The 24,515-nt window shown below is 41.6% G+C and overlaps 1 protein-coding gene across 1 annotated transcript in view; it reads left to right on the top strand.

Moving 5' to 3' along the window:
- Window positions 1-19,347, top strand: part of MACROD2 (mono-ADP ribosylhydrolase 2) — an 890,479-nt gene extending 871,132 nt beyond the window's left edge. Inside the window, 3 exon segments of the mRNA XM_069850139.1 lie at window positions 7,299-7,382; window positions 13,276-13,344; window positions 15,260-19,347. Coding sequence (XP_069706240.1) covers window positions 7,299-7,382; window positions 13,276-13,337 — 146 coding nt within the window. The 3' untranslated portion in view covers window positions 13,338-13,344; window positions 15,260-19,347.
- The last annotated feature ends 5,168 nt before the right edge of the window (window positions 19,348-24,515 follow it).

Raw genomic sequence — 24,515 nt, 5'->3', positions numbered from 1 at the left:
CAGTGGACCTGTAAGGTCACGTCTGTTACCAGAACTTTGTTGACCTTCATGTCCCTCTCCTCGTTTTGAATATTCTGTTTTATTTTAAACTGCAAAATTTAGCCTTGGGTCTCTGGATAAATAACAAGGAATAGCCTTTCTTTCACACTGTATATTGTTCCTGCCTTTCAAGTAGATCTGTACACCCTCTTTATTTACCCTTCTGCTGCTGTTCCATGCTACTTTGAAGCTCATTCTTCATATACTTGGCAATAGTCTTCTTGAAAAGGAATTGAACAGTATATTTTCCAGGGCTTCTCTTTGACTCAGCAGTAATCTCTTTCAGAAGCAGTGACCCCAGAAATAAATGTCTGCAACCATAAGGGTGAACAGCCCTGCCTTTACGTTATCAGAAACTCAAGCAAAGCCGTCTTTTGTCCTGTGTGGTTGGCACACTTTTTCACCCCATCATCCTCTCCACTGTAGCCAAGGAGCAGATACTTTGTGAAAGATGAAGGCACTTGTCTGAAAATTTTTGAACATTTCTGCAATTTCCAGTTCTTGGGCAATTTTCTGTTTGTGTTCTCTCAGGTTCTCATCCTTTTCCTCCCCACACTTTCCTTACAATTTCTTTTTCTCATTGATACTATTTCTGCCTGCTCTGAGCACCTACCTAGTTCTTGTGCAGCTGCTCAGGGCTGAGGGCTGACACAGCATCTTCTGTTTGGACCAGCTCATTTGGAAGGGAATGGAAAGTTTCTTTCCCTTTTCTGAAATAAGTAGTGTGACATTCTGACAAATCTGGCCTACTTAGGACATCCAGTACCTCTTTGCTTTCACAGTCTATTGCTGTGCTGCAGTTGCCTCAAGATCATTTGAAATGCTCAGAAAATACAGTGAATGCAAGATTGAAATGGAATAGGGACACAGTGTGTGCTGATGGAAGATACAGCGGCAGCATGAGCTGTTAAGTTGTTCGTGTTGGAGGGAGTAGCAAGGCCTATAGCCGTTGAGCTCCCAGATCAGTTCTTCAAAATTAAGAACCAAGTCTTCACCTAGATTAGTGGTACAAAGAGAAAGAGAAATTAAACTTGCCATACACGGACAGCTGGAGAAAGACTAGGTGCATGGGTAATGAGCATGGTGGGAGTTTGGAGAAAATAACGTTGTGATGGGAGTGGAGGTGCAAGTATCATTCTGGCAGCTGGCGGTTGTTCAGCAGACTTGCTCCTGTGGCCGCAGAATTAGAAAAACATTTCTGAATGCTCAACATCATTCCCTCTGGTGAAAGCTGAGCCTTAGGAGACTTGGAGATTTCCTGCAGCTTATACAAAAGGATCTTCCAGCGCAGTAATTCCTCACACCTCTGCAGCTTTTTAGGATGAGAAACTAGTGATCAGGAGCTGGAACAAACTGCTTACAGGTTTCAGAAATGGCAGGGAAAGTGACAGAACAGGAAAGAAAGGTAAATAATCATGCCATTTCTATTCATTCAGAAACTCTTCACTTTTCATAATACTGCCGAGCACACCATCTGCCTTATTTGTAGGCAGGGAAATGGAGCACAAGGGCTTTGGAAACTCTTTGGGACAGGTGATCTACCAGTTTGAATAAAACTATGCAACATTTTAGTTGTGTTAACAGCCAGTGGTTGAGGAATGCAATGAAAGCTTCTGGGTGCTCCATTTGAGACATTCCCTAATGCAGGCATTTTCTCTGATGAGAGGTCTTACAGAAAGAGCATCTGGAAAACCGCAATGTGGCCTCTTACACAGCTAAGGCTTTGTTAGAATAAAAAAAAAATTTAAAAGGGCTTTCCTTGAAACGATATGCCCTTGTATTCATCAAAAGCCTGCTGTGTGCAGGTCTATCCTGTTGTTACAGAGAGACAAAAGATACAAAGAGCTCCCGATGGGCATTAGCAATTTTAGAGACGCCCAATTTGTATGGGTCTTATGGACCATTTTGCTGAGAGACAATCCTCACTGCACTCCCACTTACACCTTTAGGGAAGAGGGGGCATAATGAGATTTCCTAACAGTACATTTAATAAAGGGCTGGAAGGGTATAGCAATAAGAAGATCTTAGACACTTTTAAATTGTGTTTGAAAAATTGCAGTTCAGCTTTAGCTGCAAATAACAGTGTCTGGAAGCAGTGTAATGCTTCTAGGTACAGTGGTGTGCATAGTCACAGAGAGCTGAGGTGATGCACACTACACTGTAGGTATGGGGAGCCTCGTTGCACTGGGTTACTCCAAGAGACAAAACGAAGTGCCAAAGAGGAGGGTAAACACTCCATTAAACAATGAAGGGGCTACAATAGGAATCCTGACAGCCCACATGTGGCATTAGGAACTGATGCCTTCAATAGCCTGGCAAAGTTAGTGTCCCAGCCAGCACGCTCTCCTCTGAAATCTGCATCCTTCTTTGTTGTGCCTAATTGCTGGGGTTTGAGGTGTGGTTTTTTTTTTTCTGGGTTTGTGGGATTTTTTTTGGTGGAGGTAGAATATACCTTATTTAAAAGATGGAGACATTGCTTGTTAACAAAGCTAGGCAGAATAGTGAGAGTCACCTTTGCAGCAGTTCCATTCCTGCAAACTTAGTGCTGTCTTGCTTGACCTATGCATCATGGAATTATAGCAAAGGGGAAAACTGACCACCAACTTAAACATAATGAAATAAAGATGGATCATATTTGTTTTAGAGCCCTGAGAGCATCAGGTTCAGTGTTTTGCATGTAGAACCATACAAAAAGACAGCATAAATCTCTTATGTGGTAGAATCTGGTCTGGTTAAAAGGATCAGTCATCCCAGATGGAGGTGTCGAACAGGAGTCAAACTGAGCCCTCATATCACGCACAGCTTCCATTCCTAAATGAAGCAGCATTTATAATGCTGCTAAAATACAGAAGTAAACAAAGTACATGAAGGCTTGACAGTCACATTAGCAAAGAGCTGCAGTAAAGTGACTGAGAAGAAAGGAAAAACAGCTCTAGCTATTTGCAGAGCAAAAAAAATGGAAATGATTTTGACAGATAAGATGATGCAGCTCTGGGTCAGCAAGTCTGTCTTTTTTTGTTGCTGCAGATGAAAAATGGTGCTTTCAAATTTTAACCAGAGGAATTTGTATTTTAACGAGTCTCCATCTCTCAGTCTCCCAGTTAGGGGAAGCATATTTATAGCTAAACTCAAAATAATAAATTCTATTCAGTGAGTATGAATCAGAAAAATCTGGATTATTCAGAATAGTTGCAATGTGGGTTTTATATTGCATAATGTCAGAGGTGATTTTTTTCCAAGTATATAACACAAGTAGAAGCAACAGCTCTACAAATGATTTATCAGTAATGAACTTGCCCTCATTGCCAATTGTCCATGGGAATGATAGTATTTTATTGGAATTCCTGTGGCAACACACAAAATCGCTGGGCAGAATTGTTTCCAGAGTAATGACTTTACCATTTTGCCTTTAAAAATAGAAGTAGTTGTCTGGGCTGTTTTATTATTGATAACCCTTTTCTTCCTTAAATATTCGGAATGAACCTAGGGGCCAGAATTTTCAACTTAGTTACAAGACTTATAAAATTATGGGGAATTTTTAAGATTTAAGTTATCTTAGTGTTGCATAATTACACTGGCAGAACGCATTTATACATGAAATCTCTTCTTAGGTTTGTCTTAAAGTTAGTCTACAACCTTACAACAAGCTAGGAGCTAGTAGCAGAAATCCATATTCCTGATTCAGGGCCCATAAGACACTTACCCAAGACCCAGGCTAAGACTCTGCCAAGGCTGGTCTCTAAGGCCAGGCTCACCAAGAGAGCCACATCTCCCAGCTCCATTTATAGTCTGCAAAGAGAAGTAAACCTGCTAAGGTGGGCAGCTCAGACCAGAAACCCAGTTCAGGCACCTTCCAAGAATAATTTAGTGATTCTTGGGAGACTCATGTTGGGATTTTGCTTTGAATTACCTGGGAGAGGAGCCTGTTTCTCTCTCCTGATTACAAAGGCACTTTTCAGTACGCAGCAAAGCCTTGCTGATGACCAGGTAAAAATGAGTTTTATGGATTGCTCTGTCTTACGGCTTCTAAACCTGCATAGTTGTCTGCTTTTATCACTTGAAATAGATGCAAACCTCATACAAAGGGAGGAGGAAGAAGAAGGTTACACTTTTTATTCATTAGGATTCATCAGGGGTGTGGAGAATAAATGTCTGACCTCTGCTTTTAAAATCAATGCAAATGTACCAACAACCACCATGTCTTCATATTAATCTTGTGAATCATGCGTGATTCTGGAGCTGTGTTTCTCTAGAGAAAGAACACTGTATTTATCAGCTGTAACCATGTGGAACTATTGACAGATGTGACTCTAAAGGAGAAAAAAGGATGAATTGACAGTACCTAGAATTCTGTCTTCCTGGTATATATTTGTCTTAGGTGTTTCAAAAGGCTGGGAGCCATCCTTGCGCATGCCAGAAGCCTGTTGTCAGTCAATGCTAGACTGGTTGTGTAATCAGCCTGCAAAGGGTTCAGGTAACGAGCTCTGTCAGGAGTGCAATTGGAAATGGTAATTGAAATTGAAAGTGGTATCTCCCAGACTCCCTCCCGTTCAATAATTTTCAGCTCCTGCTCAGAGACCCAAAATACCTTGCTTGGTTGTGCTCTCACCTGAAGCAGTCAAAATAAGGGCGTGAGGGGAGGCCTCTAGAGTAAATTGGTTGTCAAGGTGGTTCTGGTATTGATTGAGTTCTGCTGTTTACGTGAAATGGGCTCATTTCTGTGTGGCACTCTGTTTTACTGGACGACAGGGAAGAAGCTTTTTGTATCGTACTCTCTCCACAGTCATGGCAGTAATGCTCCTATCCCCCACCCACAATAATATCAAGGAAAGAAATGAAGATTTATATTAACTGAGTTTGAAAGTCTTCCCAAAAATTGGATGATATAATGTGCAAGCCTCCTCCCAGCATTTGCAGTGGTGATTGGCCTTGTTAAGGTTTAAAATATCTTCTGCCTTGTTTGTCTCTGAATGTTGTTTCCCACTATCGTATTCTTGCTGACAATATCCAACTTCAATAATCAGGATAAACCATAAAAAAACAAACAAACAAAAAAGGTGATACCTGATACCACCATAAACCCCTCCTAGAAGGAATGACGAATCATATTCAGACTTGGAGAGAAGGTGAAAAAGCAGAACACACATTAGGGCTCTTCTGACAATGTTTATGACCCTTCACCTGTGGTGAAGCCAAGTGTGCTGGCTAGTTAATGGGAGAACTTGGGACAGGACTTGGGAACTTCACACAGGCATCTTTAGGAGCTGACAAGAGCGGAGTGACTAGGTATCTCTAGCTGTTAGAGAAACTGGGAGCCAAGATGTAACCTGTTACATTTTATCTGCTTAAATAGGTGGTATTTTAGAGGGCGCAAATGTGGACTCAGAGGCATCAGCTGGCAGTTGGAGTTGGTTGTTATTTAGCAGGGATCCCCAACCCCTACATCAGACATCTGAGTGTCTTGGTAGGAAAGGCTGCATACACTGCAGGCTGCACTAGTGGTGGGACAGTTGATTTTCCAAAATTTTACTTTTCATAGATCTGCTTGCCTTAGCTAATAAAAATGTAGCAAACTTGAATTTCAGTGTATCTTCCTTGATTAATCAGTGTTCTCACATAGTCACCCAAATTTCATATTGATTTTGCTGGAAGTCATGCAGAAATTTTTGACATACCTTTTCAGCCTTATACTTGACAAGTTCCTGCCATGTGTGCACAGTTCTGCATGAGCCAAAAAGAGCTGTGGGTGAGCGCTGGGAAAGCTTAGGTCTGTTGATACATAGGAAACCTCAGGAGAAAACTATGCTTGCTCTCCTGAATTCCCCAGAGAAGCATCAGGGATTTGACGCACCCACAAAGGGGCCATCTCAGGCATTCGCTGACATACAGGGTCCACAACCACAGATGTTTAGAGACATTTTGTTTGTCTGTATGGGGAGATGATTTTAAACCAGTGGTGAAGAGGTGAAGCTGGTGATATGACAATCCACTGAAGGATTTCTGCAGTAAGATCTAGTAAAGACGGATGACATCTCCATCACTGTAGAGTCACCCATCATACTTTCTGCTACGCTTGCTGAGATGGCTAATTGGGCTTTCTGGTGCATTTTTTTTATTGGTTTCTGTGTGTGCCGGGTCCTTATTTTAGCATGTTGATGCTTGGAAGCAATATAGGTAGGAAGTTGTCTGTGAGAATTGCATTGCCAGTATAGCAAGCAGAGAGGAAACTAGAATCTCCATGACAATGTATTGGCTTGCAGGTACAATTAGACAGAAAACCGGATGAAAACTTCAGTGGTATACACGTGTTTATGGACAACATAGATGTAGTGCACCCAAATGTACTTAAAAAAAACTATTCTAGACTTCCACATAAAGGAAAAGGAGGTATTTGTGGAATGGTGAACATTTCATCTCTGTTGCTGAAGAGGTAAATTATTTCAACTTAAGAGTAAACCGTTTTTTAAATTTCTCAGTCCTTAGTACACTCTACTGTCTCATAATAATCACCCAAATGTCTGGATTGCTTAGCAACCAGTAGCCTGACATCCTATAGTTCAGCCACAGGCTAGGGGCAACAGGCTTTATACTGGCCACAAAATTAGAAAAGTGTGTGATGGAAATTAACTAAAAATTGCCTTCTCAAGTATTCTAAATTGCAGAATATTAGGAAAACTGTGTACAAAACAGCAAAACCTTTTTTTTTTTTTTTTTGGCAGTTTCAAATCTTATTAGGAGAATGAATCTAAGCTTCCAGACTATTCTGAGGCAGAGGGAAATAAAAATGTTGAGTTAGAGTGATGAAATGCGTTTTCCTAAATTCAAATTCTAGTTTATGTCTGACTACCCAGTATATTTGAACTCTCACTGTATCTATTTTTATTCCGATACCTAGAGAAATTTTGTAAGTGTGATTAGGTCCCCATCATATATTGCATTTTATGAGCAGAAGGGATTCTTAAAAAATGATGAGAAATGAACGGCAGGGCAGCAGAAGCACATACCATGATGTGATTTTAACAATCTCAGTTAGAGAAGGTTCTAGATCACTACAAATAGTCAAGCAATTATTTTCAAACCATGTTCTGCCCACTATATCCTCTGCCCTTTTCTCTAATGGATGCCACTGTACAGCATCAGAGTCTATAAAGGTGTGCCAAAAGAATGAGAAAAATAATCAAGCATATGGAATCTGAGAATTATATGTTAATAAGGTACTGTAAGTATTGATTTTTCTCCTTCTTTGGGTTGTCTTGCAGGGGTGCAAGGGAAACAGGAAACTTCTGAGGAGCCTATGAAAGTTGACCTCACATGTGAAGAAACAAATGTTTCAAATAAGGATGGTATGTTATTCTAACTTTAACTATCCTGAAGGGGATACGTAGCCTGCCTTTTTCGGGTTTGTTTGTACACTTCCCACTCCCCAAAATAGGATGTGTAATTATAATCTCATAAATGACTCTTCCTGAGAGTTTACACAATCTCTACTGTCCTGGAAGCCCAAGCACCTTTCAGTGCCACGGCTCTCCTTTCTAGTTGACTAGATTTGCCTGTTCAATTGGTACATTAAATCTGCCTGCCTTTTAACTAAGCAATATTCTAGGGCCCACTGTAATTTTAGTCTGGATGTCAAATTAGCTGAGAGGTGTGTGGTCTCACACAGGATCAGAAGATAATTCTGAAACTGTCTGTGCTTGTGCCAAACTCCATCATGGGACTGTATAACTCTAAACTTGTGTGTTGGTCTCCCAGATCTGATTTCCCTTCCTCCTCCTCTTTTGGAGTCTATGCATAGCTCAGTCTGGTAGTAGGTGCAAGTTCTGACAACATTTACTGACATAATTTGGTCACCCAGCAGAGGTTCCAGTCATGTTTGTGGACATTATCAGTCCTGGAAATTATATTTTTTTGACATTAACCTCCTGACTTTAACCTTCATGAGCAATTGACCCAACTGTCCTGGTGAGGTCTGAGTACCAGGACGCTGCTCAAGCTCTGCAGTCTGCAATATTTTTGTTAACAAATGAATTTGTCTTTCTAGGTTCTTCCTTTGTGTAAAGAAATAATAGGCGGGATCAGCATCCTAGTGCTTAGGCTTTAGTTAAGCAGACCCTTTAGTACTCCTTGCGATTGACTCATAGCTTAACAGAGCTGCATTAAGTGTTTTCTTGGTTTAAGAGTCCTCTGCTCCAAACAGCAGTGAGTTGGAATTGGGATTCCAATCTTCATTTTATTATCATAGACTCTTCACTGTGGTGAAAACTGATTTTTAACTTCTCCTTTAACTTCTCCAGCACTGAGTTAATATAATATAAATTCAAGTCATACTTTTTTACATCTCGAAGACAAAGGAAGACATATTCTTTTTGATATTGTTACATAAAGAATATAATGTGGATTTCCTTTCTCTGATATCAGATTATGTTACAGTGTTTGAATTGGTGGCTGATTTAGACACTGGCCTATGAGGAAGTTCTTGGAAGCACAGGATAAGAAAGTCTGTATAATGTAATTTCTTTTTTTAAAAACACTAGAGATTTTGCTATTACTAGTAAGTGTGTGGACTAAAGCCTAACCAACCTTCTCTCTTCATCCACTGAACAAGCAAACCAAGAAGTTGTAGTCACATTAAAATATTTGAGTTTCAAATCTCTGGAATGGTCTGGGCTACTTAATGAAAAAAAAAAATCAAATCTACTAAAAGAACATCTTAACGGATTTCCTGCTGGAAAGAAAAGTGATCGTATAGCTCTCGTAATGTGTGCCATAGTGCAGCATAGCTGGACCAGCCAGCAGCTTCTGAAATTATGATCTTGATAGGTTCCTTTGTTTCAAATCTTGCTTATCTTGTAAGGTCTTCTACATGTAACTCATCTTGTAACTTCCTTTCCTATGAACTGTCTAGGCTTCATGTAAGGACAGGAAAAGCGTGTTTGCTAAGGCTATAGAAAAGTACTCTACTGTTCAGGGAAGTCTTAATTTCCTTATAGCTTAAGTTGCTATTGGGATTTTTTTACATTTTTTTTTCTCTTGTGGTGATATATTACATATATTAAAAAATTAGAGCAGAGGGAGCATCAAACTCCCCATGCTCTGTTTTATCTGAAAGGTTAGGTTTTGCTGGAAAAAAATCCGAAATTTTTAAAAATACTAGGTACTAGTTGAGATTAAAAAAAATAATTGAAGACTCCCTTTGAGAGTAATTTTTTACGTAAATTGCTTGGTTTTACTCTAGTCCCCTTCCTCCACCTCAGGAGAGCTTATCACTTCACAGCTGAAAGCACAAGCATATATCACCAGGTACCCCTTGGCATCCTGGGGCTCATGTTTTAATTTTGTGTACCATGTCAGAGCAAAAAGTGCTGCAGAAACACAGAGAGGTTAGACAGCCTAGGCAGATCTCACTATTGGTTCATCTAGTGGACTGGGCCATAACAGTGATAGATTTCATAGATTAAAATTATTTGAAAGCTGGGTGTGATTCTCCATCAGGAAAGCAGTCAGAAAGCATGCACGTAAGCCTGGGTAGGAACATGTATACAGAGGTACAGGTTGTTACTGGCAATTCCTTCAGCCACTAGAGTGAAGACTCTTGGCTATTGAATTTCTTGTACTCAGGACAGATTTGCTGATTAGTGTGTTTTAATGATGACAAATGCCACCTCTGGTGATTGGTTTCCTAGATGGTGTCTCCCTGCCAGCAGCCTTTCTTTATTCTTTTTATGCCACTAAAGCTTTAAAGATCACTAAGGTAGATGTTAGTTTCCAGCTGGTATTAGGCGGATCAAACTCTCAGGTTACTCATTCCCCTTTTTTTATTTAAAGCCTGTGGAAGGCTGCATCCTGACTTGCTGACACAATAGGAGAAACGAAAAAGATGAAGGCAGTGTCAAACCTGAAATTTTCCATTTTTTTATAAGCTTTTGCAGGCTGATGAATGCGCCATCAGGAACCTGACCTTCATGTGATTCACCAAAGCAATGTAAAAGCAAGATCTCAGCAACTAACACCTTCGTGCTTTTTATGGTGTTGGTGTAATACCCAAGAAACAAGTAACTACCAAGTGAACAGGTTGCACGTGTTTCATCACTGCACAGCAGGTTGAGTTCAAAATAGAGGGTTTTCTTTCTAGGCAGTTTGGAATTATAGCTGAACGTGCTATAGCCAAGTTATGTAGATGCAAGGGGGAAACATTTAGGAAGTGGCTGAAGGAATAGGATATGCTTGCAAGTAAGAGCCTGACCAAGCTCCTGTTTAAATGAAGATGGTAGTATTTTGTTTTCATTAGCCATCTAGGTCTACAGCTTAATATCCTGGGGAGGGAAATGTGCCCACTCTCTGGCAGATAACTAAACTTGGTTTTCCAGTTTCCTGTTTGCCTGTCTTCTCTACTTAGATGCTACTCTGTGACTCCTGGCTAGCTGACCTTTAAGCACATAGCTTTCATGCAGGGGAGAGGTGGAATGCCTTGCTGCCGATGCACATCCACCAGGTCAGCAGCAACTGCAGTGCTTTGATGGATGTGAGCTACGTGCTGGGTTATTTCTTCTCCTCTTACAGGGAACTTGCTTGCTTTTGGAGGAAAATCTTTACCTGCTCATAATTTGGGAGCTGCTAAACAGCTCGCAGGTTACAGTAGGAGGTTTAGATGGGTCCTCCCCAGAAGGCCAAAATTTAAGGGAAAACAGACAGGGAGAGTGCACAGGGATGTCCATTTCCATTGCACAGAAATTTCCATTTCTGGTATAAAAAGCATTGTAGAAAACTGCAGAAGGGGGAGCGGGTAAAACTGAATTTAAGAGATGTGCAGCTTCCTTGAACTTCAGGTGGTTCACTGAGCTGCTATCTGGTGTAGCATATCACAGTAGGTGCAAAAAGACTGCTAACGTAAGTTAGCAGTTTAACACCTCTAAAAACATTATTTAGCTGGGAGAAAGACAGTTTTGGCTTGCGATGAGATTGGATGTAGTGCACCTAGGGCTAACGGCGTTGTTCTGACACTAACTCGTGCTGGGAGGCAAGCGAGGGCTGTAAGTCGCATATCTGCCATACCCAGTGGCAGCTCTTCCATCTGCTCTTGCAGTAGGTGCTTCACTGATGTGTTCTTTTGCAGCTAAATATAGAGGATTGTGTAGGTGGCTTCTTGGTGACGTCTGTTGTTGTGGCTCACCCAGTGGTCTGCAGAAGCTTACCCTTCAGTTAGATCTTCGTGTCCCTACCAGTGTTAATGCAGAGAGCCAAGCTTAGTCACAAATGCATAGGAAAAAAATAATAATTAAACCCACCAGTGCCTTAGAATTTGCAAGCCACCACCCTGCTGTGGCATGAATGGCAGATGCTTTTAGCACTGATGATGCAGGATGCCTGGCTGCCATTTCCACTGCTAAAGAGTGAGACTCAGTGATTCCTCTTGTTTTCCCACTGGTGGGAGCTTCAGGTCCCAGGTCTCCATCAAGAGACCAGAGATAATCTTGCATTGCCCTTAAAGTGTTTCTTGGCAGTTTGAAATTTACTCCCACACACCTTACATGCTGTCAGTATGATGGGGATCAACTGCGTGTAGCCATAAGAAAAGAAAGGGAAGGAGGCATATTCATCTGGGATGCTGATGGAGCCTAACCTCGGTTTCAAATCAAGCTTTATTTCTGCAAGAGATCTCTGTAAAACATGAGTGAAGTTTTACAGTATTTTCAGAAAACCCAGTTGGTGAAACTGGATGGTATAATGAGGCTGAGAAAGGCTGCTGTCATCAGTGTGCAGCAGCCTTCTCTTAATGATCTTTTTATTAAGCATCCTGTCTTTCGTATGCAAATGTACATAAAGAACAGAACACTGCTAAATGCGATGTGCATCAGAGCTCTGTAATCAGGAGCGGATACTTTTCTTATTATTCATTGCATACATCCAGGAAGCCATTACGGTATCTGTTCTGCATATGGATTATGAATAATTTACAAATAATTCATCAAAACCCTAACAGGTGTATTGACGTGATATTGACTCAGAAAGAGATCATACTGCCAGGCTGGAAGTAGCATGGCTATTGATTTTTGGCCTTCTCCTCCTGCCCCCCACATATTTCCTTAGTTTCCAAATCTCCCATTCAGGTTTGAGGTTGTTTGCTTTCAGCCATATCAAATTACCCATAATGTACAGCTGGTACCACAACATAATGCAAGGTTAAAGAAAGAAAATAATTCTTAATATAAATGGCTTCATTCAAATTCATTGCAGAACAAATGCTAAATACTAATCTTGAAAATGCACGTGCTGAAGTAAACCTTTTGTATTTAGCCTGGAGAGACCAAAACACTCATACTATAGTGTTGATGACATTTTTTACAAAGATTACGCTGAAATGAGTTTAAGCCTTCTATTTATATTATTACTTTTCAGTCATTTTAAATGAAAAAATGAGGTTTATTTTGTAAAAAGATAGTACACGAGCAAACTAGTCTATGTAATGGTGCTGCACCTGAATCTTCTCCTAGGCTTCAGCAATTTGCAGTTCAAGGACACCCAGAGGCAGTGGCAGCGTCTCTGTAATTGGAGATGGATCTGTATTCAGCCCACAGCTCAGCTCCAAGTCCTGCTGGGGACTTTGTCAGAAACATGCAGATTTTCAAATCACAGGGTCAAGACACGTGGCCCAGAGGAACTCTAAATCACCCATTGGAGACACCTGCCTGTCACCTACAGAGACAGAGGAGGGTCCTTGTGCTCTTCAGCTGGGCACCTCCATTGGGCACCAAAGACAAACTGGATGGATGTGGACCAAAATCTAGATCCAAGGCTTGTATTTTCAGGGTTGACATGAGGAGAAAATTTTTCATGGATAGGGTCATTGGGCACTGGAACAGGCTGCCCAGGGAGATGGTTGAGTCACCTTCCCTGGAGATGTTTAAAGGACGGGTGGATGAGGTGCTGAGGGGCATGGTTTAGTGATTGATAGGAATGGTTAGACTTGATGATCCTGTGGGTCTTTTCCAACCTGGTGATTCTGTGATTCTGCGATTTGTAGCAGTGCTGAAGCCTGCTGTGACAGGACTGGTTGTTGCAGTTTCTGTGGAACCGTAGATTAGGGTAGCTGACCTAAGAGACCCTTTTGTAGATTTACGGCATAGAATTTTTAATGCAACGAATGTCCCCTTTGGGTTAGAAGCAGTTATTACTTGACATGATAAACTTAGCAACTACCACAAATAAAAATTGATGACTGTCTTGTTTTGTTTTCAGTGGAAATGAACAGTCAAGTTGAAAGTATGAATGATCCTACAGAAACAGAGCAGGAAGGTTAAGCAACAGGTAAGATCTTTATGGCTATTTTTTCTCCCCATTTCCCATTAAGTTTCTACTTTAAAACTTGCTTTAAAAATGACCTTAATTGAAGTTAGAATTTACAAAAATAAGGAAGACAGAATACAAAGGAAAAGAAATTGTCTAATATGGCTGTATTATATAAAAAAAATAAAAATATCCAGTAGACTTGATTTGTCAAGTAAATATTATAGTAGCAGTCTGCAACTATAGTGGATTTAGACAGTGCACAGTCTTACATGATCAGGAGGCAAAACAGCACTGAGATAAGGAATGGAAGAGTAACCAAGTGAACAATTTTTGGCATTGCTTAGGAAAATGACAGGCAATTTGTACCAGTTGGAACCAAGTTCAGCTCTGTACAATCTGTATTCTGGAAAAAACAGGTTCACGTCATGAGGGGTTTATTGCCCTTGGCTCTCCGATGGCTAACATCACTTGCAGCAATACCACTGAAAAACAAGACAAAGTCAGCGAGCTGCCTTCTGGAGCTCTGCTGCCTTTTGGAGCTTTTTATGGCTTTATACACTAAATGATAGTTCAATGGCAGGAGCGTGCGATGCTGGTTTTTGCCACAGAGTGCATCATAGGCGTAAGCAGCCTTGTCCCAAGAATAATTTGGTAGGAAGACAGTATTTTCAGGCTCATCCCCAACTACAAGAAACGGTTGCCATTTCTCACTTTAAAGTATTTTTTAATCATTAAAGTGTACTGCTCTCTTGGCATAGGGTATCGTGAGATGACAATATCGTATACAGCAAAATGTGTTATTTATGCTTGCAATGGGATTTTATGTAGCTCAACACCAAATATAGGAGATTTACAATGGTGGCAGCTGTTCACAGAGCTTTAAAGTGCAAGGTCTTATTACTGAGCATAGCCCTTTGTCCTTGTCAGCATATTGATGATATGCTGCCATACTGCTGAAGTGAGAAATAGGCCTGATGGGGTCTCTGGTAAAAAGTACTGAAGCAAAACCAGAAGGCATCCTTGCCGTTAAAAACACAGCTTCCACAGCTCTTTTTTTCCCCTCTCCCCTAGCTACTGGCTGTATATTCTGTTCAATCAGAAAAAGAAGAACTAATGAAATTCTCACTTTTAAAAGTCCATGGAAATGTTAGCACCCTTCCTTGTTTAAAAAATGTATCTGATGGTTATTACTGCTTTCGTGCAGTTTGTAGGAAGTCTGTTTCATGCTGCATTTTCCTCATGAAAACAAATTTCTGTGAAAGTTTTGGGCTGGAGTTGTTTTGCTTTACAAGGCAGTGTTACCAGGAATAATATCACAATTAGCACTCAATTAATAAATCTCTTTAATTCCACTGCAAGGCCTGGCTCTGCCAGCAACTTTCTGAGGCAAAGAGATCTGAGCCAGGGCACATTGTGTCTTGCCTAGCATTTTAATGGCATGCACAGGATTTGAAGCTGGCGTTGAATCTTCTGCAGCACACTGTCGAAGTCCTCCCAACCCCGTTGCTGCTGTTCTAATTGCAAGAAGGGAGTCCCTGGGGAGGATTGATCTGCCTGTTAAACTTCAAAGGGTCTCTCTAGAGTCTTTCAGAGCTGAGAAGATCCCTTTTTTTACTGTGTTTGGTATTTTAATGTGTTGTTTTTAACATATGTTCTGTGGTCTGGCACTAAAGCACCCACCAAAGCTGGAGGTCTCTGATATCAAGGTAGGTAGCATGGTGCTATGGAAAACCAAGAAACCCTAATGAGCACAGTCAATTTGCTTTAGAGATGATAGTGGCTGTTATATATAAACTGTGTGACAAACAGACATGCTGCACATGTGATGGAAAGAGGAACTGTAGGCATCTGTGCTAGAAAGATGAGAATTGGGTTCTGTGGAGATATTTGAAATTTTAATTTATTTTTTTTTCTTTTCTCTCCCCCACTGCAGCAAAGGAAGGATGCAGGAGGGGAGAAACCTGATGGGCAGGCGCTGACATCCTACGGCATCATTCTTGGCAGAAAGAGCATGCAGAGATGCTCTGCGGGTTGGGAGGGAGGGAGCTTTGGGGAAATGACATTTTGCTTTAATTTCTCTTTGTTCTTCATTGTGTTTTGTTCTGTATGCCTGCTGGAAAGAAAAATCACTTCCCAGTTCTAACAATATTTTGCAATTAACCCTGCAATTACAACAGTTTCTTCTGAACTGCGAGTCCCTGTCTTATATTGGGTCTCTCTTCCTCCTGCATTGTATCATCAGTAGCCTGTTTCCAGGCCCACTTCTTTTCTAGCATCTTTATCTTCTTTCCTAGTTATGGTATTGTCTGCAGGCAACCTGTGGGAGCCAGTTTATTCTTCGTGGCCCCACCACCACAACCTTTTCAAAAAAAATCGAACCCTATTCCCTAGGATATAAATGGAGATTTTCTTCGAGAATGTGAGCTGCCACAAAGGATTATAATCCACACACACTGATAAACAATCCCCCTGTGTGCTAGGGATTTGAAAGCCTAAATGCTCCAAGATCTCAGAAATATTGATAGAGACAGCCCTGCACGCTGCCTACCTCCAGGCTCGTCGATCGGCAGCTCCTCCCAGCACCCACCAGCTGGTTGCCGTATCCAAACACTGACTGCTTAGAAGAGGCACTGGCCAGATTCACTTGATTCCATGCTAGAGGCAGAGTTTGTGCATTGACTCTATCATCCCTACACCTTGGGATTGCCCATGGCTGTGCCCTTCGCCTTTCCCTCTGGCACAGGAAAGCTAAGTTGCGACCAGCCTACACTGTGCCATCTCCTTCTGTGGGTCCTACACATGAATAATGCATGTGGCCTCGAACAGCCAGCACCCCATATCACCCTGCTCTTTTCTGGTTAGCTCCACGCACCTCACAATCAGTGCCATATGTACCATCTTCAGGTGCAGGTAGGCAACAGATATTTCCTCGAGCCTGCAAGTGACATAGAATAACAAGCACTCTGCATTCAAGGCATCTTTAAATATGGCTCCCAGCTTTAACAACTTCACACCGTATCTTGTGTGAGCCCTCGTTATATTTTTTACTGCATATGCATGATTTCTTTTTTTTTTAGTTTTTTTTTTAAAAAGCAATTAACAGATATTTGGATAAGAATGTCTCACCATATGTCAATTGTTCTGCCAGCAAATGCTGCACTGAAATTTTTAGAAAAGGAACAAAAGGGTTTCACATACATTTCCCAGCTGTCCTGTAACCAAAACTGATAGACAATACACTCAATGGAAGAACATGCAACCTGTGTCCAGGGTGTGATATGCTACAAATTATATTTTAAAATGCTGCTAATAATAATTTGATCATTTAAAGCAAAGTAATTGATTCTGGTTTGGGGTTTTTTTCTCCCAAATATACATGAATCCCAAAATATTTATTTATTAGCTGGCAAAAAAAAAGGGGTTATCTGAGTTTATCCCAGATAGAGTAGATTTGGTGATAAATTGCTGGTATAACAGTGACTCAAATGTGGCCCTAATTTACCTAGCACTGGCTATGGCAGTCGATGGCTGCCATCAGCTGCAGGTTAATTTGGAAGGGTGTCAGGACAAACAAGGATTGGAAAGGAAAACAAGAAAAGCCCCAAGTTTCACCTAAAATATACGGCCCCTATCTCCCTGTGTGTGGCTTGGGGTGGGATGAGAAGAGTGTTTCCATGTGCCAGCTCCTGTGCTTTTCTAACCCAGGTGGCACTCGCATCAGAGATCTCAAGGAGCTTCTTTGTCACCTTTTTGTCCTGGAGATCAGAGGATGCATAACTCTGATTTCAATCAACTGCAGAAGGAGTAAATGAGCCAATGTAAGCCAATGAATTCGGTTTATAATATTGCTAAGTTCACCTAAATTTGCTAGATACCACTCGTCTGGGCATTTTTTCTTCTCAGAGCACCCTTGAAGGGGCTCCTTGTTCCTTTGAGATGTGTCTGCTGCTTTTCTTTCCCATTTCTGGTATTGTGCATGACAGAACATGTCTTTTAAGACATGGATTATTTTTTTCCTGCTGTTCCTTCACTGGTTGCAGTTTTGCAGTGGAGATTTTGTGGGTGGTACCTCTGCATGGTGCACATCCTATAGGTTTCTGTATGGTTTCTGTACGGGATGATTTTGGTTGAAACAGCTGTCATGATAGATGTGAGAGGAGTGGATAAATACCTCTATAAATGAGCGATCAACATATTAAGTGTCTCTCCTACCCATTTTGCTTTTGTGTGGTTGTTGTGAAAACACCAGGACTGAAGGGCTTCCACCATCTAGGTAACTGACGTAACTGACCCTGCAGGGCCAGGGATGATCTTGGCAAGTTCAGCTTTGAGTTGTATGAAATGTTGAAGAGATCTGAGGTGGCCAGGTCCTGAACCAAGGTGAGCTGAGCTCCACAGAGCTGAGAAAACTTCAGTCAATGGATTAACCGGTCCCCTCAGTCTAGCTGTGCTCTTCTTTCTGTCATGCTGGCCCATGGGTAACATTAATGGAGCTGTAGATTGCCATAAGCTGCATATTGGCTTTCCGTCTCACCATCACTGGCCTTTGCTTTAGTGAGGGAGCCAAAGGGAAAGCCTCACAAGAGGCTCACTGACAAGATATTGACAGTTCAGCAAGGAGACAAAGACCCCTAAAACTCCTTGTGAAGTCAGACCAATAGTTAAAAAAAGAAAAAAAAAAACAAAAAAACTGCCAAGACTCATAGAATCATAGAATGACCAGGTTGGAAGAGACCCACCGGATCATCGAGTCCAACCACTCATCTCATTCGACACTCTCTAATGCCTGACAGTAATTTCATTGCACTTTTGATTTAAGCTTGGTCCTTGAACAGCAGTGAGTCCTTGAAACCATGGACCGTTTACCCAAGGATGCAGCAAAAAAGCGTGAAAACCTGGTAGCAAGTGTAAAGCAGGGAAATGTAGGAGTGGGTTAAGTCCTTACAGGACTATTTGCACTTGCATCTATATCTGTCTTTCTTCGGGTGGGTTTTGGTGTGAGTTGTGGGTTTTCATCAGTCATAAAGTGAGTATAGTCTGGTAGCGTGAATTCTTCAACTGAATTAGTAGTCAAAGCTAGACCCATGCCCCTCAACACAGTCTTGGCTGCTTTTGCTGGAGCTGCGGAAGTGCAGGGAGCTGGTTTTGTAGAAAAGCAAGCATCAGACCAAGAATCACCCCACAGGGATTTATGTCAAGGATTTTGGTTTAAACCTGAAATGTGTTTGCAGTAGATGGTGTAAAGGGAATTTCAGCCCTTTGATGCTGTGGTTTGCATACAAAGTATTAGTTTTTGCTTCATCATTGTTTCTCCTATGTCTTAAAGTGCTCATCTCTACCGTAAGGTCTAATGTTCCTCAGACTGGTAACTGCTCCAATGACAAATGGATTTCCTTCCATACGGACATCCAAAGGGGATGTTTGAGACTGTGGTCTGTAATAGTGAGTCACACATTCATTGCAGCTAATTGTCAGTCTTTCTATAAAACACTGAGAAAGCTTCTCTGTGAATTAACACTGTTCTGCTTTAGACACTTGACTGAAAATATATACATAAAAAAACCTTTTCTCTATATGCAGTGCATGCCGGCTTTGCATTTAAAATAACAATCTATCTTAACAGAGTACATGGATCTATTTTCTTGGGGAATGGGGTTTTTATCATATGATTCATCCAGGATTTGCCTTACCCTGACATTTGTGATATAAAGAAAGGTTTAAAAAAAATTAAAAATTAGAAGATTTTAAAAGGCAGTTTTCTTGATCCAAAAATATGTTTTTACTTCAATGCAAAGAAATGTAGGCTGTTGCTTGCAAAATGTCTTCTAATAGATGGTCTAGCAGCTGTATCGGTTAACACATACCTCTTCTGTTACTCTGTCATTTACATGCTGAATTTGCCTCCAAATCTGTTGGTTTTCCTTTTGTCTGTGCCATGCGTTGGAAAATTTAAAGAACTGATGCCTTCATACTACGATGTTTGTTGAAGCAAAACATTAATAAAGCTTGTCCTGAAGACAAGGTGATGTTGCTTGTGTATTTATTCCGTCCTAACTGTGCTGATCGTGTGTTAGTTGTTTTGGTTATCGGTGTTTCCATTTGGACATGTGACCACCAGCACATGCAGCTGTGTTGTTGTTTAAATTTATCATTCACTTGATGGCGGAGTCTTCTGAGATACTGATACACCAGAGAGGTTTTTGAATGGCATCACCGAAAGGTAGTAAGAGGGACCTTGCTGCTCACAGGGGAAAAGGTCACTTGGTAGCTCCCATCACTCCACCAGAGATATTACAGAAACAGTTCCAGCAGTTGTAGCAGTACCAAATCCCCAGCTTCTATGATCTCTGAGAGAATCCTCCCCTATATATACAACCAACAGCTATAATAGACCACATGCAGTGTACGTTGGATATTATCTGCCCTTTCTGCCATCATTTATTTCAAGACCAAAGGGATAGAAGTTATTGGAAAAATTGGGAAGGTGGCTTTTTTCTTCCCATGGCACAAGTATAGATGTTTTGGCTTGTACCAGCCCTGCCTTGCTCTTTTTATCCAAGGCCAAGAACTTAATTGTTGATAACCAGAATTAGGGGGCTGGCTCTGAGAGTTCAAAGCTCTCTGATGATTGGACTCCCTCTCTGAAATTTTACTTTTTCTTGCCTGCAACCCTTTGACAGCTGACTGGAAGAGGACAAGGAACAGGAGATGCATGGGAGTGGGGAGTGCCCACCTTTTGCAGCACCCAACTGTCACAGGTGTTATCAGTAGCAGTGAGGTAACTTGTGAGAGAGAAATACCAGCAGCAGCTGTATCACAGCATTTTGTTGGATTCAGTTTGTCAAGAAATTTGTTTTCACTGTATCTCAAGAACTGTACAGCCAGGAAGGCTGTTTTCTCCATGCTGTAGACTCTTTCTGCTGCAAGGCAACATTTTTGTCTGTGGCAAGTGTCAATGTTTAAAAAGAGGGGAAAAAAAATCATCTCTCATCTAGGAGCATGTTTGGTCCATCTCACCCTTTTTGAATAGCACAGGGTTGAGAGGCAAACCTCGGTAGTTTTGGAGGCTGAAGAAAGGCACGAGTTTGAGGCTGCTCAGACCCTTCTAGTGCTGGGTGCTTGTCCAGATGATGTGGATTTAGGCAAAGAGTGAGTTGGCTAAGATGAAATGAGCAATAAACTATCTTTAATTATACTCCTGTTGCTGCTGGCCAGACTGACACCTCCTCTTCCAGATCTGGTTTGGAAAAGTGGTAGATTTGTACTTGGGGAAGTCTGTTGCTGGGCTAATAACTTCAGAAGTCATTCTGAATTTGCAGAAACAGAGTCCTGGTTACCACTTTTCCTGCTCAGCCTTCTCAGAGAGATTCTCCCAGCAGAATCGGGTTGTCTTTCAGGATTTCCAAGCAAACCTGCCACTCCTCAGAGGGCTCCGTGCACGCTTTAGATTGGCTTAGACACCCTGCCCCACTTTCCTCCTGCACAGAAGCTTCCAGAGGGGTCTTTATGACCTTGATCTAGCTTATAAGGTGAAAATTGTGCTTTGGGATTTAAATTAGTCTTGCAGTTTTGGGTTGGGCTTTTTTTTTATTTTTGTCTTGAAATAAAAGTGTCAGGAGTTATTTAAATACCGTAATTTCTTGTTCCATTAGAATTATTGGCAACCCCTTAAAGTAAGTGGCAAATCACTGTTAATTCCTTCGGAATTCACTGATAAAACATTTATTGTAATGAATTCTTGTAGGGAAAAAAAAAAATAGTCCTGATGCAAACTCAGCTGGTGGAGGAGGTGCTCGGGGAGGCTGCTCCATCTGGTGGCAGCTCAGGGATCGTTACTTGGGGGGCACTTCTGATTGCATGAGTCAGGTGAGGGTTTCCTTCGGTTTAAATCTATCGAGCATCACCCTCTCCTCAGTGGAAGAGCATATGCATGTGTGCTTGGTTGATGGGAAGCGGGGTCAATGTTTGCCGCTGAGCATTTTCACATTCCCTTTGCTCCAGACGTGAAAACATATGTTACCTGAAGCTGGCTTGTTCTGTTCTGGTTTGGGCTAAAGCAGAACACATTCTTTGACTTTTCAGCTAAGCACCTTTCAAAACTTCAGCTCCTGAAGCTTGCCAACATAGGGTTTTTTCAGACAGAGTCTGCCTCTAGAAGTGATAAGCCTGATAGTTATTACTAAGGTAACAGGGCATTGGTATTGTAGATTGCCCATTGCTCACAACTACTTCGGTGTAAACCAAGACCATCCTCGAGTTGGCAAAGGAGGGGTCACACCTGCTGGGAGGAACAGACACAACAGATGATCCAAAGCTGACCAACAAAATATTTCACGCCATATACGTCATATTCTGTATAAAAGCTCAGAGATCAGGAGGGGCTACCCCTCTTATTCAGAGAGAACCTTATTTGCCTGTCTGCCCCTGAACATGTTCTTGAATCCAGTTGCTAAGACCAGCTCTCACTTGCCCCTGACTCCAGTCTAGGACTTTCCCTGTGCCTGTCCTGCAGCGTCATCTATGAAGCTGGAATTGGTTCTGTATACTTGTATGTAATTTATTATTTTCTTATTAATATTATTGTTTCATTAAGGCTGTTTTAGTTTTAATTTCCAACTCACAAGCCTCACTTTATTTCATTTCCCTTTTCCCTCTCCTCTGAGGGGAGAATTGGAACTCAAGCTGCTCAGGTTAGTTACTGACCTGGTGGGGGTGATAGGGTGCTAAACCCTGATACAGCTCTGCATCCAGCTTGCCTCCCACAAGGGTGGTCCACACCCTCAGCAGTTGTATTTGTGCTCTGAGCAGAAAAAAACCTTTTCTCAATGACTTCAACAGGCTTTTGGTGAGAGTGCGGCTAGAGGAGCTTCTGCAGGACGTCGGTGATGCCAGGTAAGCATTGCTCAAGATCTTGCGACCGTTGTGAGATGGCAGGGGAAACAGTGCTTAGTCAGCCCAAATGCTCCTACATTATAGGTTTCTGTAATCTGTCCTGATGTGGCTGGGCACCTCTCACAAGAAATGGTACTACCAAGATGACAGGATTGCGGTCAGATTATTTTTTCATCAGAAAGAAATGGTGTTCAGTAAAGACTGAGAGGAGCTGTCACCCACTCCTTAGAAATGGTATGTATTCAACATGAAGCCTTGTGGAAAAGGGCAAGGAAGTCAAGCACAGCGAGAGTGACCTCGCTCTTGCAAACTGTTGCAAAGTGGGCGAGAACAGAGCAAGAATTTATTAATATTTTTTTGGCACAAGTCTGGGAAGCAGTGCTGCCACTGCTGCTGAGTTTTGCAGAGTCCAAGGAGACAGCTGGGTCTGTGCCGTTTTCTTCTAACACCTGCTCATTTCACATCAGCTTCTGAGCACCTGATCGCTAGAAGCATCCTTCTGGATGGGAAATGTAAGCCTAAACTCACTTTTTTTTTCTCTATTATCCCCACCCTTCGCAAGCCAGGAAATCAGTTTTTAAATAAAAGCGCAACAATTTTCAGAGAACAGCATAGCACAGAAAGATCAAATCACGAGACAGTCAAAATGAGCAGTAAGATCTACAAACCAAGTAGAAATCCAAAAGGTATCCTGAAACTCAAACTCCATACTATGCCCTGCGGGTCACATCATTGTCTCCAAACCAAAGAGGTGTTTATGTTTTTGCACCCAAAAGGGAACATGAAGAGGTGTGGTGCTGAGGAGACGGCAATTATGGCTTTCCCACAGCCAAAGCAATTCAGGTGAGGAGTTCAGCTCCTGAGCAGTGTGCAATCCAGGTATCTCTGTGCCAGTACAGGCAGTGCAATGTGTTGTCATGGTCCTTGGGACTGTTCAGCTGCTCTGAGAAGAGCAGCAGGGGAACTCATGCATGGCTGGGTGACCAGGGACTGGCTGGGAAGGCTCCAGGCCGAGTATGGGGACAACCCAGGCATCAGCATTGACCCCAGTCTGTTGAGACAAGGAGGCTCCTCCTGCCCACGCCATCACCGCTGGCCTTCTTTTTCATACATATATATATATACACACACATTAGAAAAGGGCAGTCCACATAAAACACATTATTTAAACATTATATACTCTAATACAGAGTATTAGATGTAGTGTATATATACTATGGAGTTTAAGTAGTATGTATCAAACACGTTGTGGTATATGTTCTGTATTTACTGTATACTATAGTTAGATGATGTGTAGTTAATATATATTAGATGGTATAGCATATATTATTATATTATGTACATATGCTGCATCTAATTCAAAGAGATAAACTGTGTACACTAATAAAAATGTACTTTAGATTGAACATGTTTTTACAGTCTGTGAACAATACAGGTAAAGGCTGTAATATAAAGCAGACATACACTACACATATAGAATATGTAGTGCATACTGTACATAGCTTGTATGCACTATACATATATACCTGTGATCTGTACTAAATACATTCTGCATATACTGGATACAACCATGGCATATCCATATGCTATGCACACCTATGGGAGATTTGGGAGAAGAATGTGCATATGGAAGATACAGGTTAGGTATAATTCTTTATGCACTCTATACATTATGCTGTATGGACACGTATACTACATAAATACAGTATTCTGTGTGTATGTATGCACATACAGTACGCCTACTAGATACACACTGGGTATGCATGTTTACATATATAAAGAGACGCAGGCTGTTTAGGTGAGTGATGACAAAGGATGTAGCTGTCTGCGCACACCTCATGCCCCCTTTGTGATTAGGGACAGAGTCGCCTCCCATATCCATTTGTGGCACAGGTGCCAGAGACTGCGTATCCCCTCTCCTCAGTTAGGGGCAAAGGAGATAGATCTGACCCAACCCTCCGCTGAAGGTTGCTGGGGGGGACACGTTACCAAAATTCTTATTCTCCCACACCACTAAGAATATCCTGTTATCCTCCTCATCTGTCTCACATTAAGGAAAAGAGAAACACTTTTATTTTCTAATGGTGGTGGCGGGGGGGAGAAGCATGGAAGGGAATGGCAGGAAATGGTAAAGGAATGGTGGGGATGCAAGGAATTAGCAGGGAATGGAACAGAATAGCAGGGAATGGTAGGAAATGCCAGGGGATACAAGGGATTTAAGGGAATGGAAGGGAATGATGGGGAATGGCAAGGAATTTACAGGCTGGGCTGAGACCAATGGCATGCGGTTTAACAAG

The sequence above is a fragment of the Phaenicophaeus curvirostris genome, chromosome 2, assembly GCF_032191515.1.
Source record: "Phaenicophaeus curvirostris isolate KB17595 chromosome 2, BPBGC_Pcur_1.0, whole genome shotgun sequence".
Taxonomy (NCBI): Eukaryota; Metazoa; Chordata; class Aves; order Cuculiformes; family Cuculidae; genus Phaenicophaeus; species Phaenicophaeus curvirostris.
The sequence above is the reverse complement of the archived record's forward strand: the minus strand, read 5'-3'. Positions and strand labels throughout refer to the sequence as shown.